Below are 18,421 nucleotides of genomic sequence, written 5' to 3' on the forward strand. Positions count from 1 at the left end.
GGGGGGGGGGGGGGGGGGGGGGGGGGCTCCATCATTCTAGAGACCGACAACTTCATCTCTACAATATTACATGTACAAATTATCTATCAAAATAGTGAATTTCGGCTTGTCACCGCCCAAAAAGACATGTGGTTTTCACCTTTCGGTTTCCACATTAAAATTCTTGTCTCGTCTATTTTTTCCACTTATTTATATTTTATTATTAAGTTTTCATCGATCGGTTATGTTGGCCCGCCGAATGACTACCCCCAGATCACAAAACCAGCAATAATTATTACAGTCACATGATGGGTGACCCACTAGGAAGTAAGCATAGTGAAGCGTTGAGATTCATCAATTGATATTCGAGTCGAGGTCACAATTTCGAATCGATAATGAGATTAAAGCCGAGTCCCGTCCCAAATAGGATGTAGGTGTAGGTTAGGCCAAGTCTAGTCCCGGGAGGGAAATTAGTGGGCTAAGGATTGAGTCAGGGATGTTGCTGGGCTTTGTGATCAAAGCTTGTGGCAGGTGCTGGGAGGGGATTGTTGGGCGTCAACAGGGTGGCCGAGTTCAGTCCCTACTTGATTCGAGACGTGTCATTGTGGCTTACCATGGAGGGATGTGGTTAAATAGTTAATGTTCACCTACTTGCCACCAATTGATTTTAAGTAGGATTGACAATCAGATAGTCAAAGAACTCTATTGTTAAGTGTGATTGACTTACAATAGTCAAATGATGAGTGACTCATTGCGAAGAAAGCATAATGCAACGCTGAGATCCATTATATGATATAGTAATTCAAGACGTTTGATGTAACACCCCAAATTTTGTATATAGAAACATAGTCTATTTATCAAAACATTCACAAAATTCAAACCTAGGGCAAAAATAGTTTTAGACATCCATGAAACCTTACCTTCATAGCCAAAACCTCAAGTAAGAATCCACTATCAAGCTTGCTTTCTACAACCCTTCCTTTGTCGTTCTCTCAAGTCAAGCACATCCACACTCATTCCTCAAACAACCACATAAACAACCCAACAATACCCGTATAAATACATTGTTAGTTACCTATGTCTAAGAACAAATTAATAGAGGAATGGAAGGAGATAATGGGAGAAGAAATCTTACCATTTGGAGCTAAGATTTATGAAGAAGATGAAGCTTATGAAGAAGCAAAGAGAGAGAGAGAGAGAGAATCGTGAGGTGTACAGAAGTAGAGAAATCTGCTAAAAGAAAACAAAATGAGGGAGAATATGGAGTCTAACAATGCATACATATTTATATATTTAGGGTTTAGGAAGTTGGGCTTTTTATCTTGGACTTGGGCTAAAATAAAACTAGGTTAGGAATACTTTTACGCTCAAGAAAATTATTGGGTTTAGGAAGTTTGATAGTTATAAAATGATTTTGACAGGTTCGCCGCAGATAGATTTAATTTTAAATAGAAAGATTATGAGTCATAAAATAGTTTATTTAAAATTTAGGAGCAAATAATTTGTTTTGAAAGTATTCGGGCTAAAATATTTAGAATTAAAAAATAATTTTAATTTTGAGAATATTTTATTAGATAATATTGTTTTAAAATATCGAGGTGCCACATTAGATCATGTAGCAGTGGTCTGTTTTTTGTTTACAATTACTGTGGTACTGACAAAACATTCTTATGGAGGGCATTGTCCTCTAGCTGTCTAAAGGTGAGCTTGTTATCAATGTTACATAAAGTGGTATAGCTTCTTTGTTATTACCAGGTCGATGAACTGCACACTCGAGGTTCGCAATACTAATATCAACAAATGAAGAGTTAATGTATGTAACATTAAACAAGGTAGCCAATTAACCGAGTTGGTTATCAAAACTAGTTTAATAATTTGAGATGAAGCTCCTATGATGCACAAATATCGCTTTGAAGCGCTGGATCAAACGATTAGAGATTGTTTGCGCTTTGTAAACCCTGCAGTGCAGGAAGAACTTTCGATATTGTTTTGTTAGGTGGTGATTATCGTCAAATATTGTCAGTAGTGCCCAAAAGTACAAGACAAGATATTTTAGCATCATCCATAAATTTGTCTTATCTTTGAGATAGTTGTAAGGTGTTGAGGTTGACCAAAAAATCTATTTAAATAGGGTAGCACTTGAGTTGATGTAAAATCATAGGAAGATTTTGCTGATTGGATTATTTCTATCGGGCCGAATGATGGTTATGTAGAGGTTGACGTCCCACATGGAATGTTATTCCCTGCACCGATGGCCCTAGTGCTAAAATTGTACAAAAGTACATTTCCTATGTAGTGACAATTTTGGTCCCAGTTATCTACAAGGTCAAGGTCGTGATATACTAGCACCACTGGATGTGGTCTACTCTATAAATGAATATATAAGCAGATGCACCAAACCATTCATTAACCCCTCGCTGGATTGTAGGCACCTCTATTGGGTGGGACAGCTGGCCTGAAGATTTAAGGCTGTTCCATACCCAAAGCCAAGGATCGAACCCTTGACCTTTGGTTAAGGATGAATGAGTCCCTTCTACTCAACCACACCCTCCAGGTTCATTCACTTGATTTATACAATGAAACTAAATTGATTATCACCAAATTAGCAAATCATGCTATTGAAATCAAGATAATATCTAGTGACAATGAAGGAACTAGTCTTGATTCCTCGCATGCCTGTGGCGCCGTCTGATTCAAGACTATCATTCAAATTTCAAAGAAGACAATTCTCTCTGATATTATCATATGCAATGACTGTTAATAAAAATTAAAGTCGAACACTATCACATACATGTGGAATTGTTACTAAAAGAACTAATATTTGTACATAATTAATTGTACGTTGCTACTTTACTTTTCGAATCAGCAATCCAAAAGGTCTCAAAATATTAGTTAGTAATAACTCAAATAGAACCATGAAGTTTTAAATGAATAATCCAAAAGGTCTCAAAATATTAGTTAGTAATAACTCAAATAGAACCATGAAGTTTTAAATGATTTGTTATTTTTAAATATTTTGTATTGAGCTTTTAAGAAACATGTTCATCGCATAACTTATGACTTTTAAGAAACATGTTCATCGCATAACTTATGACTTTTAAGAAACATGTTCATTGCATATGAATTATATTGCATTTATGTGTGCCAATTTTTATTATATCTAAAAAACTTATATATCTAAATAACCATACATCTTTCATACAAAATTTATTTTCATAACAACAATAATTCTTACCATCTTAAAATAACAATAATATTTATAATATTTTTAGTCCGTGCATCGCGCAAGTATCATGCTAGTATATATATCACCTCCCATGCTGATCTCTCTCTTCGTGCCACTTCTCAATCTGAGGAAAGAAAATTAGAAATCATTTAAGTGTAATAAAATTCTCAAGCATTCAATCCTAACTCCTATACTAGGGTTTGAAAAGTTCAAATTGTACACAAATCTTTAGTTGGCTATTAATTGAAGAGGAAATGAGTGACAGTGACATTTTACCCATTGGGAAGGACAATGGGATGTATACTCTTTTCCAATCTTCTCACACTCATCACCATCCTTACCCTTCTCTTGAATGCACCTGGTTTAATTATTTCTCATGTCAACAACTACTTCAAGAATGGAGTACAACAAATCAAGCATGATATGAGAGCTAAAAGCTACTTCGATCCCCTCTGCCTCTTTTTATATTTTTATATGTCTGATTTGATTAACGGAGTTTAACTGAAGTTATTTAAATTTAAATTTTTATAATATTAGTATATAAAGGATTTTTTTTTCAAAATAATCCATCGACTATTCCTAATTCTCAATTTTGTATTTTGACTTTGAATTGCACAAAATGTAGTCCCAAACTTTAAAAAATCCACTCAATTCAGTCCTTTGTTAAGTATTTTATTTATCGGCACTAAAATGGAAGACATTTTGATCCATTCATATATTTTGTAGCTAATACACTCAACAATAGTCGATGGACCATTTTGAAAAAAAAAAAAACTCTTTTGTTTATTTCATTATTTTTATTTTTATTTTTGTTTTTAGACTATTAAATTATAATTTTTTTAGATTTGTTTTTCACAAAAAATAGAGACCATTTTCGGAAAAACTCATTTACTTGTTTTATTTTGTTTATTTTCATCTATGTTTTTAGACTCTATCAATTAAATTAGAACTTTTGTATATTTCTCTTACAAATATAAATAGTTAAAATCCGACACTCTAACGCCAAAATTTTCAACTTTCTCAACAGCCTTTTTCCCCTCTGTAAACATACAAAATTTTTCTCTATCTCTATCAAGTTTTACAATACCAAAAATTTCATAAATACTCATGTACTTTTTATTTTTATCTTTTAATGTTCAGATCCGAATCTATGAGACGATTTCAAACAAGTGTGACTCTATTTGTGGTGGTAACAAATTTCACTTGTTTGTTACAATGAATCAAATGGCGGTCCTTGAGAAGAATATGAAATGCAAGGTATATGGTGTGTGGGTAAATATTTTGATATATGAAATGCAAGGTATATGGTGTGTGGGTAAATATTTTGATCACTACATACACACGTACATACCTTTTGTACTCCAGAAATTGAATGTAACAATGGCGTATCCTCTCACCAATTGCATTTGCCGATGCTTCCTTCCCAGCATCCAGCTGCATTTTTATTTTTCCAATAAAAGAATTAGTGGTGATCAATTAACTAATGTTTCAATAAGGAAAAAAATGAAAATAGCAATTTTTTGCCACCATGTTTATACGAAATAGATAGGGATTCCAATTCTTCAATATTCAAATAAAATATGTCAGAACAATATTGACTTCCCAATTTTTATGAGGTATGAGTTTTGGTCCCTCAACCAAAAAATTAAAATTCCTCCTAATTTGTTAGGTTCTCCCAATAATATGGGTAGAGTTGGTTAATTTTCTGTTCATAGCTACTTTGTGGGAGTGTAAACTGACTAACTGAGTGTCAGTAGACTACAAAGTCTTTGGTTGTAAAGTTGGTTAATTAATATAAAGACAATTATAATTTATCGTTTTATACTATTCATTAGATCTCCCTTGATGGGAGAGAAATCTAAGATGCTAAATCTCCATCAATTCATCAGGCTTAAAAATGTTTTGGGTCAAAGTTCAAAAATTTTGATCCTTTTTTTGGTCGAAGTTAAAAAATTTTCATCCTAACCTTAAAACATCGTCCTATTAGGCATAAAATTACTATGTAACTCTAGTCCAAAATACGAAATTTATATACTAAATATTCACAATTTATATACTGAATGTTCACAACTAAATGCTCACAATTTACCTACTGAATGTTCACCATTTAAATTGTGAACATCCAATATGTAAATTCTGAACATTTACTATATAAATTGTGATAGATGAACCCGGGTCCATGTTATAACTATTGGTGTTAAGCTTATTAGGGCTCAACAAAAATTTGTAGCATTTTAAAATTATTAGGCTAGCTCAACAAAAAATTTGTAACATTTTAAAATTAATATTCTAGAGTTCCATTTTTAATAAAATAACATATTTTACATTAATAAATATAAATTTAAACATTATTTAATAAATTTAAATCTCTTTTTTCAAACTCCAACTCAAAAATATAATGCAAATATGTAATTAATATTAAATATATATGTACTCAATTTTTTTTAAATATATATAATGCAAGCATGAATATTTTTATATGTAAATATTAAAATAAAATAAGAGAATCAAAGACATATTAGAGACATCACACCTTTATTAATTCTTAAAAAATGTGTTTATAGAACAACACATCATTATTAATTTATAAAGGTATTAATTTATAGTTTCTAAGAGAATTGAAAAAATTGTTCGGAACTAGCACATTTACACTAATAATACATATAAATTTATATATTATTTAATTAATCCAAACTTCTATTTCTTAATTCTAACAAGAAATAATTATTATATTTATACTATAATATAATAATTATAATTTTTTTAACTTTTTACTACGTATTATTTATTTTCATGAAATATCTTATTTTGTAATAAATTATTAATATATTTATTAAAATTTTATTCAAAATTAAATAAAAAATACAAAAGACAAACTTACGCATAAACTTCTATGTATTTTATTCAATATTACTCATAAAACAATGCAAAAATTTGTGTAAGACCGCCTCACATGTTTCAATATGTGATCGGATTTTTATTAATGATGTCAAAGAATGGATCCATTAATAAAAAATTTGACCAGTTAATCAATATTTTGTCTCACGAATTGAGACCTGTGAGACGATCTTACATATTACCTCTAAAACAAAAAGTAAATTTAAGTGATTTGGGCTATCATGTTAGCCTACTAAATATCGGATTAGTCCATTAGGTTAAAATTTTTGGCCTTTAACTTAAACAAATTTCAGTGTGATCGCGGCAAATTATGCTATGAACGTGAGCCCACCTTGCAAGGTGGGTCCAGGTCCATGATCACAATTTTAGAACTCTATATTCACAATTTTAGAACTCTATATACAAAATTAAGTTATTCAATATTCACAATTTTATTATATAGATTCAAAAATTGTGTACATTACTCAATATTCACAATTTTTGAAGTCTAATATATTCACAATTTTGTTATATCGATTCAAAAATTGTGTTATACGGTTGAATATAGAGTTTTGGTGAAATTGTGAATATAGAGTTCTGGTGAAATTGTGAATATAAAGTTCTAAAATTATAAACAGTTCTAAAATTGTGAAAATAAAATTCTAAAATTGTAAATATGGACTCGGATCCAACTTACAAGGTGGACCTGAGTCTATAACATTACAATCGGTGTTATCGCACATCAGTTCCAAACTATATCCAGAGAAATCAAAACCGTCATAAGATAAAAGCTATATGAATAAAAAAAAATTGACAAAAGCATCTTTCTTCATCTAAGGTAATAATAAAACTTTTTTATTAATTGATTATCCTAAATTGACCAACTTTCGCTATTTTTTTTTTAAAAAACTACTTATATTTAGGGCCGACCCTGGGCAAATCTACTCAGGGCCTATGCACAGGGCCCCCAAAAATTGGGGGCTCCATGTTAAAAAAAAATTATATCATATATGTATACAGTGTGTGAGCATTAGGCAATTAAGCAGTAAACAAACAACCAAAAAAGAAGCCCTGAACTCAACGCTACTAATTACAAATGAGGAACTAAAATACCTAAATGCCCTTAGAGTAAACAACAATCCTAAATAAAGCAATTACCCAATGCACAGGTAAAGGCGTGCATTTAGATTATTTTGATCACAAACAAAATTAGGACCGTAGATTCACCCTAATTGTAAGGCTAAGATTAGTGCTCTAGTGAAGAGAGATATATATATATATATATATATATATATATATATATATATATATTTCTATTTAAATGTGGTCGCGCCCTCCCGTGCGGTCCTCTGCGGTTTACATCACTCAATGTTAAGAAATGCACCACTCAATGTTACGAAATGCACCACGATGAAAATGCATTTCTTAATATGAAATGCATGAAATGCACCACTCAATGTTATTTGTGTGGTGCATTTCTTAATATTGAATGGTGCATTTCTTAACATTGAGTGGTGTAAACCGCACGGCCGCACGGGGGAAGACGCGGCCACACCTGAACATGACCATATATATATATATATATAATAATTCAAAATATATTAACTTACTGTTTAAAATTTTCAATAAATTCCCAAAATTAAACTACATTAACATTAATTCCTAAAATTAAAAATAATTCAAAATGTAATAACAATAATTCTTAAAATACCCAATAGTTCTCAAAATTCGAAATTCGAAATATAATAATAATAATTCTTAAATTTCAAAGTATATTAACATTAAGGCAAAAACTTGTGTGAAACCGCCTCACCATGAGACGGGTCGGGTCGGGTCGGACAAGATGCAAATGTAGCACTTATATGCACAAATGTCATACTTATATGCTCAAATGTAATACTAATCAGGAATAAAATTTTTGTTACTTATAAAGGTAAATGTAATACTTTTACGAGAAAATACAATACTTTTATATTTCAATTTAAAAGTATTACATTTTTTCTCAAAAGTATTATATTTGCCCTTATAAGTAAGGGGCACTTGTCAACATTACTTATTATGAAATATGTATTACTTTTTCTCNTATAAGTAACAAAAATTATATTCTTGATTAGTGTTATATTTGAGCATATAAGTATGACATTTGCACATATAAGTATGACATTTGCATGGTGATTTGACCCGACCCAACCCGTCTCACAAATAAGGATCCGTGAGACGGTCTCACACAAGTGTGACCCTAACACTAATTTCTAAAATATACAATAATTCTTAAAATTTGAAATATATTAATCTATAATGTCTCAAATAAACAATAATTCTGATCTTTATTTACAATAATTCTTGTTTTTTTTTTAATTTACATAACTTAATAATTCTGATTTCAGAAAATATAGATAAAATTTATCTTCAAAAAAAAGAAAATATAGATAAAATTTAGATGTATTCTTTTATACAATAATTTATATTTAGAATTTTTAAAATAACTTTTTGAACAACTATTATTTACATATACAAATTACTTGAAAAAAAAAGGCCCAATTTAAGATATTGCACAGGACCCCAGTTTTTATTAGGACGACCCTGCTTATATTACTTATATATAACTATGTCAAATGGTAAAAATTATAGTCTCTGATCTATAATTTAATTCATGATTTTAGAAAAAAAAAATAAAAAACTTTCACCCCAAATTAAAAGAGATTAAAACTTCACCTGGCCTTAAGAAAATAATTAAAATGCAACAAAAAGAAAAACACTTACCCATCTTGGTTTCACAGAAGAAATCATGATAAAAGAAAAGAAAGAAAAAAAGAAACTAGGGGCCAATTAATAGTGTAAAATCCCTGAGTTAATGGACGTAAGCCGTATAAATAGGAGTAAGTCTCATCTAAGATCATCGGAATTGGGCACTGGGCTCAGCTTGGGGACTCTGACCTTGGTCGGTCCACTCCACCAAGTTAATTTATTCTGAGTCATTTATTATATAAAAATACTAGATGTCCTTTTAAAATCATACTCCAAACTTTTATTCCCACTTATGTTAATTTTGATTAGAAGATGAAAAAAAAAAAAAGAATGAATAAGTATAATGACCCCTATTAAATTGAGCAATCTAAACATGCTAATTCATATGGAATAGAACATAGGAATGTGAATTGGAAGTAGATGTAGAATTACTCTTTATTATATATTCATGGATAACGTACCTTAGAGTCCGTAGAAGGAGGAGGAGGAGCTGAGACGGTGCCGGGTTGGTGGACGGGGCGAGGGGCTTGCTCGCCTCTAGCAACCTTGTTAACGTCCCTACCTCTCATCTTGTCGTGTGGGTCTAACGGAGCCGCCGCCGACATTTTCTATTCTCCTGGCCGTCCTGTCTCAACTCTCAATAATATTATTACTCCTTTCCAGTTTAATTTCTAGCAAGCTTGCCGCATGCCAAACAACATAGTGGAAGACCTTGTTGGGAAGAATCCCACTGCTTGTAACAATTAAAATCACAGACCCGAAACGGTACACAAATACGAGATAATACACAATAGCCCAAAAATAAATATCAAACACAATGAACACAAGATTTACGTGAAAAACCTCAAAACGGGGAAAAACCACGGGACCATCACCAACAAAGTTTCCACTATAATAAATCTCGAGTACAAAGTTTCAGGCTACCACATGAGCCATACATCCATAAATCATCAAATACAATAACTATAGGTCAAAAACATTCTTTCACATTCACAGGCCAAACATAATAATATCTCGTACTCAAAATATTCCACTACCACGAATATGATAAAAATGAATACAAGTAGTACGAAAATATCCAAAAGATGCCTGGAATAAATACAAGCTGACCTCAAAATATTTGATGAAAATAGTACCCAAGGAGATAGGCAAACTCCACGGCAAAGCTGCGCCCAAAAGGAAGAAGAGAGAAAATTAATGGTTCCCTCCTTCACCTGCTGCTGAACTGCCGAATGGAAAATAAGAAGAAAAATAGTTTTTCTTGCTTTTGTTTACTGCCTCTCTCTCTGTTTCTCTCTACTGCCGAAAAAGAATAAAGAAATGGGAATATGAAGACTAAGCCAAAAATGAAATCATTGATGATACCACAAAAGTCATGCACACTCTGCCTCCACAGCCATTCCATTTCCCTTTTAGTCAACAATTGCCAACCATTTCTCATTCCAATGCATTTGTAATAAATGCTATGCTTCCTCTTGAAGCTAACCAAAATCAGCATACAATACTAATAATATATTATAGTGGATTCAAATTAATATGGTCCAAATTTGGGCTATTTACCAAATAGGAGGGAAGCCCAACCCAACAAATCTCCCCCTCCCGACTATGTGGAAGATATCGCCATCCCGACGATAGAGCAACAGACCTCAAACTTTCCTCTTGGCAACGCTTTAGTCATCATGTCTGACCCATTTTCATCAGTATGAATCTTTTTGAGTTCAAGCATCTTGCACTCCAAAATATCTCTAATCCAATGATATCTTATGTCAATATGTTTTGACCTGTAATGGAACGTGGAGTTCTTTGCAAGATGAACTGCACTCTGACTATCACAGTAGAGTACATACCTGTCTTGAATAAACCCGAGCTCCTGAACAAACTTCTTCATCCATAGCATTTCTTTACTGGCTTCAACAGATGCTATGAACTCAGCTTCAGTGGTAGACAAAGCAACACACTTTTGCAACCTTGATTGCCATGAAACCGCTCCCCCTGCATAGGTAATCAGATAGCCTGAAGTAGATTTTCTGGTATCAATGTCTCCGGCCATATCTGAATTAGTATACCCAGTAAGAATAGGTTTCCCTGTACCAAAACACAAACTCAGACTTGAAGTACCCCGAAGATATCTCAGAACCCACTTCACAGCATCCCAATGTTCTTTCCCTGGATTTGAGAGAAATCTGCTAACAACACCCACTGCATGAGCAATATCTGGTCTCGTACATACCATGGCATACATCAAACTACCAACAGCTGAAGAATAAGGAACTCTTTGCATACTTCTCCTTCTCACTAGAAGGACATTGCTTCTTACACAACTTGAAATGCATATCAAGAGGTGTACTGACTGGCTTAGTTTCATTCATATGAAATCTCTCGAGAACTTTCTCAATGTATTTCTCTTGAGATAACCACAGCTTCTTGTTCTGTCTGTCACGAATGATCTTCATCCCAAGAATTTGCTTTGCTGGTCCCATGTCCTTCATAGAAAAGGACTTACTCAACTCTTGTTTCAACTCTTGAATTCTTGAGGCATTGTGACCAACAATCAACATATCATCAACATAAAGCAGCAGTATAACAAAGTCATCATCAGAATATTTGTTCACAAAAACACAGTGGTCTAAAGAGGTCTTCTTGTACCCATGCTTACTCATAACAGAAGTAAACTTTTTGTACCACTGCCTCGGAGCTTGCTTCAAACCATACAAACTCTTCTTTAATCTGCAAACATAATCCTCTCTAGTGTGTGGATATCTACAAGCATACCATTGCTCGAATAAGCTCTGCACACAGTGTCACAACTTAGATATATCCTGATGTCTGAAGTATGCAATGCACTCATGTTTTCATTTATAGCATTAACCACATCAAGTGTTGGTGCTACTAGAGCATGACCTTAGAGATAACTTAGACCGCAATTGCCATTCATAAACATAGGAAATGTACTTTCCACAATTGTGGCAACAAGGTCACCATTTGAGGGTAGTAACATATCGTGTGGGATGTCCACCTTTGCATGTCCATCATTCGGGCAACAAATTTTACCATCACCAATAGTAACAATCCAATCAGCAAAATCTTCAAGTACTTTTGTATCAACTCTAAGGGCTAGCCTATTTAAATGGAGATTTTTTGTCAATCTCAACACCTTACAATTATTCTAAATTAAAGATAAGATGAATTTATGGATGAAGATACAATATCTTGTTGTGTGCCTTTTGGGAACTACAAGTAATATTTGACGAAAATCTCCACCCAAAAAAACAATTTTACCACCAAAGGTTTTCTCGGCACTCGATGGGTTGACAAATCGCAAAAGATCTCTCATGGTTCGGTCAAGCGCTTCAAAGCAATGTTTGTGCATCATAGGAGCTTCATCCCAAATTATTAAATTGGTATTGGTAACCGATTTAGCTAAGTGGCTCCCTTGTTTAACGTTACAAGTGGAGTTTTCATTTATTGATATCAGTATTGCAAACCTCGAATGTGCAGTGCAGTCTGTCCACCTGGTAAGAGCAAAGAAACTTTACCACTTGATACAACATTAATAGCAACCTAACCTTTAGAATGCAATGTAGAGGACAACGCTGTCCATAAGAATATTTTGCCGGTACCACCATAACCGTATACAAAGAATAAAGCACTGGCACTTGCTGAAACGTCTTGACTTATTATGTCCTTCTGCCACGTAGGGATCTTGGCCTCCGTTTAGCTTACCGCTTAAGGCAGCAATGAACTGTCTCTATGTGTTAATTAACACAACTCCAAAGCCAGATTGTGTCTCGTTACTGAAGGTTGCTGCCTACCAATTCAATTGACCACATTTATGTAGTTTTCAAGAAAACAATTAAAATTAAACAAATCCGTGTTACCTACGACCATCAAAATTATATTCTTATAATTATTTGAATATATATAAATGTATACATTAGTATAATATTATTGTTAACTTAAACATAAACGTACTATTTGTAATACTAGTATTTTCGCCCGTGCGTTGCACGGAATGGATTTACTATAATACGTTAAGAATATTTAGATTGATATACAATTATGTAAATTATAAAATCGAATATTATATAGTTCAAATGAACAATTGAGTTTGATCGATTATACTTTCTGATGTTATCATTTGAATTTGAGCAAATAATTGCCCAATTAATAGTCAATGTGTAAATATATATATGCATCCGGTGCTGAAACTTTAGACATTTTATATATCAATATTTATGATTTGTATTAATTGGGCTAATTATCTCGTTGTCCAGCAACTCAGTTATAGGAATTATTTATACGGATGATATATTTTCTATGTAAATATATATCAATTTTGTCATCTTTGTATAAAAAGAAAACATAATAGTATATCAATGTAACTGTTTTGAATTACACATTATTGAAAACCTTTTTTGTATACAACATTGGTAGTATAATATATATTGTTATTGTAAACTTTTATACTTATTTTACATCATTAATGAAGTAAATTATCTAGAATTACAGTTTTTAGTGCTTTATTTCAGAATTACTGGAGTAAAATATCCAGAACCTTAGTACTTCATGGATTATAAGATATTTTTGTAACACCCCAATTTTCACATCTTGGATTTATTACAAAATCCTTAAGATATAATACATTGCGGAAACGTCTAACCAACAGAAAACTGGGTGTTACCGCCACGCTTAAGTATCTTTCCTATACCTAAACGCTAAGGCTAAACTTACAACCTCAAATAACCATATCAATATCCAGATATGTACATATGGAAATAATCCTTCCCGAGTGTCTATTCTAGGATAGAGTAATCTTCAACCTCGACTCCCATCCTATTCAGAGCTCATCGGCCATAGGGGCCCACGCTAGACTGCATCTGATAAAGTACACAATGAAGTGTAGTTAGCGCGACGGCTAAGTAAGGATATCCATGATCACTCGAAAATAAACAAAGGTTTCAAAAATAGGTTTCAGTAATAGCAAGGCAAGATAACATTACCCAACAATCGCAGTCGACCTGCAAACATTCTAACAACAAGCAGTTTCACTTATCCTCGGTAATTCAAACATATAACACGTTCATTAATTCACCCGTGGGGTACACAACTCCCACCTCTAATGTTAGGACATCTTACGGTTAGCTCTCACACCTTGCCCGTGAAGTACACAGCTCCCAACTTAAATTCACCCGTGGGGAACACATCACCCACCTTTAATTCGTACCTGGGGAACACATCACCCATCTTTAAGTAACACGTGGGGAACACATCACCCACCTTTGACTCGTACATGGGGAACACATCACCCATCCTTAATTATCACGTGGGGAACACATCACCCATCTTTGATTCGTACACGGGGAACACATCACCCGTCTTTAATTAACACGTGGGGAACACATCACCCACGTTTAAGTCACACGACTCCATAGCCAAAACTCACTCAAGTATATCCTCCCGACCCGCATACTTAGGTTAGTATTAGTCACATCACAGAAAATCCAAGCATAGGAGTCATAATAATTTCCAAAGCACAAATATTTCCCAAATTCGTAAAATATACAAATATAATATTTTGCCTTCAAAACATTCGCCCGGATGCCCGTAGGCTTTCAAAACGTCACAACACTCAAGGTTAAAAACATCGGGGAAAAACCGGGTCAAGAACAAGTCGAAAACGAGTCCGCGTCGCGCGGACTCGCGACTGGCCGCACCAGCGGACGCACGTCCGGACCGCGTCCGCTGGTTCGGCGGGCTGTGCCGAAGGCTGGGCGCCTACGGACGCGCAGCGGACGCGCGCGTCCGCGAGGCGTCCAGCCTCGCTGTCGGAGGTTTCTGCTGGCGACACTCGAAAGATCGGGCCGGTAAAAATAGTTCCCGAACTCTTTTTCACTTGAAATTTTTATGGTAGAACCCTAACTCATAGTACTTGATGTCCATAAAACGTTTTGGTCATATAGGTCCACGAATTAACACAGAAAATTACCTTTTTGCCCTTGGTCCGAAATATTCTTCTCACTGGACCAGTTTTGGAGAAATGAGCAAAAACCATACTTACACTACTCCGAACATTATGAAATTTTATATGTAGGTTCTAAACGTGTTGATCTACATGTCTACAAAATTTGGAGTCAAAATGCCTTACCAATTTTTCCCAATAATTTTCGAAAGTCACTGCTGGAAACTAGTTTGGTTTTTACTCAATAATTTCACAAGTATAAATTTATATGGGCATGAATACAACCTATACATGCATAAAATAGCTGTAACATGTATATTAGAATTTACCAAAAATCAAAGTAAGGATTTTGAAGCCAATTTATAGATCCATAACATAACACATAATTATCACGTAAAAATTCCTAACCGTGTAATTTCCTAGCAATTGTTTATATTCAAGTGATTGAGCCAACTTAAGGGATTCCTTACCTTTGTAGAAGACTTTTAAAACTTAAAAGTTGATGATGCCTTCCTTGGAGTTCTTCACCCAAAAATCCTAAAGATGTCACCATAACAACCATATTTTCATGCATTAACATTAACACTTAAGTTCTAGAGATGAATGAACCATCAAAGCTTAAAGTCTTACCTAGACTTGGTCACTTGAGTGGAGAAAATGAGTGGAAGTTCTAGATCACAAGTGAAAGACTTGAACAATTTTCTTCTTCTTCTACCTTAGTGTGTTTTCGAAAATGGGATGAAGAGAGGAGAGAGATGATCATAAATGTTTGGCTTGGAATGGAAGTCACAAGTACTAATGCACCATACCCCTTATGTCACAACATTAAATGGCTCAATCTAGACTAAGATTTGGGTTTTGCCACTTGTCATCACCTCATGAATCCCTTATGAAGATATTAATCTAATTGGCCAGTTTATGCTTAAATCAGATGAATGTTCGGAGGATTATAACTTAATTCGGGAAAATTCTAATACCAAAATTATCGTAAAAATATTCCCGTCGCAAATCACCAATTTTGGGAATTTTCCGGTAATCCGCCAAATTTAGGTTCAGAATCCGTAACAATTTATCCCTTACAGTCCATTTAAGATTTCTCTTGAGCTAATCAAAATTTCAGGTTTAATCGTATGATACTTAATAATCCCAATTCTTAGAAAATTCGAATTGAATCTACGTCCTTAAAATTTTCTCGGTTCGTAACCGATATGTAGTTCGTAGCTTATCGATAATTAATCCTTAAGAGAAAAAGGTAGTTCGTAGCTTATCGATAATTAATCCTTAAGAGAAAAAGTTATTTCGTAGCTTATCGATAATTAATCCTTAAGAGAAAAAGTTATTTCAAGCCCCGAATGGTTTTAATCCTTAAGAGAAAAAGTTATTTCAAGCCCCGAATGGTTTTCTCTTAAATGTCATAGCTTAAAAAAAAATTTTATATCGCTATTTTCGAATCTTAACTTTGTCGAAAAAACCGAGGGATTACAATTTTTAAAGTAGGTATGTATAGATTAGCTCTGTTTTTTTTAACTATATAGATTAACCTTAATTATTACATGAATGTTTGATTTGTGGGCATGTTTTATTTGTTGTGTATTTTTTTCTAACAGTTGGGCTGTATAATGTGTTAAGAGTTATAATTCTACCTAAACATGTCAAATTTTGGCTCTTTAGGTTATACTTTATTTATCCTTAGCCTTAGGGTTTTATCTGTGTAATTAATTTGGTTAATTTTTTTAATGTGTTATAGTTAGACTTAATTCTTAGAGTAAAATAATGATGTTTGCAAATAATATGGTAATCAGATGAAAACCGTATAGCTTGGAATAAAAAAAATCTACATTGGATAAGCTAAATCATTTATTAACATTTAAAAAAATACATTTAATTTTTAAAAAATTATAAACAGTCCATAGCATAATTTACCCACCTCTACCACGACCGTACCCTCTTCTCACTCAATATGAAAAATCAACTTCGCTCCTCTCAATTTATTGGTGCGATGCATGAATAAAATTTTTTATTATATAATTAGATAATAAAATAAAAAATGAAATTATAAACAATTTTAATATTTGAAAGTGTACATTTATCTAATTATAAGATTAATGCAAAGGTATCACTCAATTAATTGAACAATATATGACTCGTTTGTCTGCAATTATTTTGAAAAAATATATGTGTAATTATACTATTACTAAAATAAATATGGTTAAAAATAGAAATAATTTAATTATAATTATTATAAAACTAAATACAACAACCATGTTCAACTTAATTACTATAATAATTATTAAGCAATTATTATTAGGTAATTATACTTTTATACCGTAAGTAAATTTCTTTTCACCATATCGCCTTTACTTTTTTACTCATCCTCCATATCTAAATGAATTAATTTTAATTATTATAAAATTAAATTCAACGATCCATGTTAAATTATAATAATACTAACATTCATTATTTATTAACTTAATTAGCATAATAATTATTAGTCAATTATACTAAAATATATGCAATTAATTCCTTAATTACCATAATAATTATCAAATAATTAAATTAATATTATACAATTATACTTTTATACCGTAAGTAAATTTCTTTTCACCATATCGCCTTTACTTTTTTACTCATCCTCCATATCTAAATGAATTAATTTTAATTATTATAAAATTAAATTCAACGATCCATGTTAAATTATAATAATACTAACATTCATTATTTATTAACTTAATTAGCATAATAATTATTAGTCAATTATACTAAAATATATGCAATTAATTCCTTAATTACCATAATAATTATCAAATAATTAAATTAATATTATACAATTATACTTTTATACCTTAAGTATAAAAAATATATAGAGAGAGAGATTACCATAGTAATTACACAGAAGAATATTGAATGATTGTTTATTTTACTCTCCCTCTCTTTCTCTCTCTCTCTCTCTCTCTCTCTCTCATAAAAAATTAATTTTAATTATAAAATAAAATCCAACACCTCATGTTTAATTGTAATTATAGTAATATCTATATAATTATTAGCCTAATTACTATAACAATTATTGGTCAATTATACTAATATATGTGCAATTAATTTCTTACACACACACACACACACACTTATAAAATAAAAATCCAAAAACCAATGTTTAATTATAATTATATTAATATTTGTATAATTATTAGCTTAATTATTATAACAATTATTAGTCAATTATACTAATATATGTGTAATTAAATTTTTAGTTACCATAATAACTATTAGGTAATTATACTAATATTTTACAATTATAATTTTATACTTTTAAGTATAAAATATATGTAGAGAGATTATCATAGTAATTCGATAAAAGAATAAGAATGATAGTTTATTTTTCTTCNTAAGGATTATCTTAATTATTAAGGATATGTATTTAGCTTGGTAATAAAAAGACTTCAAAAATATGAATTATAGTAACATGGTAATCAATTAGTAATACAATTATATTAGACAATCTAATTAATAATTTACTTCTTAAATTATTTTTTTAATGATAGAATAGTTTCCTAAAGTATATACACAAATTATACTAATAAATATAGTGTTAAAAGTATATATATATATATATATATATATATATATATATATAT

The 18,421-nt window shown here is 32.0% G+C and overlaps 2 protein-coding genes across 5 annotated transcripts in view; both read right to left on the reverse strand.

Annotated features, from left to right (window-relative positions):
- LOC116003098 (mitogen-activated protein kinase 3-like) overlaps positions 1-1,103 on the reverse strand; it is a 13,784-nt gene extending 12,681 nt beyond the window's left edge. For both annotated transcript variants that reach the window (XM_031243272.1, XM_031243271.1), the window contains exon 1: positions 900-1,103. In XM_031243272.1, the coding sequence (XP_031099132.1) occupies positions 900-905 (6 nt within the window). In that variant the 5' untranslated portion in view covers positions 906-1,103. The remainder of the gene's footprint in view (positions 1-899) is intronic.
- Positions 1,104-3,163: 2,060 nt separating this feature from the next.
- On the reverse strand, positions 3,164-10,108 carry LOC116003149 (putative cytochrome c oxidase subunit 6b-like). 3 transcript variants are annotated; one of them, XM_031243315.1, is made up of 5 exons: positions 9,941-10,108; positions 9,292-9,455; positions 4,557-4,639; positions 3,482-3,563; positions 3,180-3,329 (listed from the first exon to the last, which is right to left on the reverse strand). In XM_031243315.1, the coding sequence occupies exons 2-5, from the start codon at positions 9,433-9,435 to the stop codon at positions 3,288-3,290; spliced, it is 351 nt and encodes a 116-aa protein (XP_031099175.1). In that variant the 5' UTR covers positions 9,436-9,455; positions 9,941-10,108; the 3' UTR covers positions 3,180-3,287. The 3 variants fall into 3 exon arrangements, with proteins under 3 accessions (XP_031099176.1, XP_031099175.1, XP_031099174.1); XM_031243314.1 differs by lacking the exon at positions 9,941-10,108 and having other exon boundaries at positions 9,292-9,932; XM_031243316.1 differs by lacking the exons at positions 3,482-3,563; positions 9,941-10,108 and having other exon boundaries at positions 3,164-3,329; positions 9,292-9,932.
- Between the last annotated feature and the right edge of the window lie 8,313 nt (positions 10,109-18,421).

The sequence above is a fragment of the Ipomoea triloba genome, chromosome 13 (genome assembly GCF_003576645.1).
Source record: "Ipomoea triloba cultivar NCNSP0323 chromosome 13, ASM357664v1".
Taxonomy (NCBI): Eukaryota; Viridiplantae; Streptophyta; class Magnoliopsida; order Solanales; family Convolvulaceae; genus Ipomoea; species Ipomoea triloba.

Bases quoted from the DNA above. Each gene is read 5' to 3' on its own strand.
- LOC116003149 (XM_031243315.1), bottom strand. From the start codon at position 9,435: ATGTCGGCGGCGGCTCCGTTAGACCCACACGACAAGATGAGAGGTAGG. The intron at 3,564-4,556 runs GTATGTACGTGT...TAATTAAACCAG, and splicing joins CAATTTCTGGAGTACAAAAG to GTGCATTCAAGAGAAGGGTA. The intron at 3,330-3,481 runs GTAAAATGTCAC...TTCTTTCCTCAG, and splicing joins CCCATTGTCCTTCCCAATGG to ATTGAGAAGTGGCACGAAGA.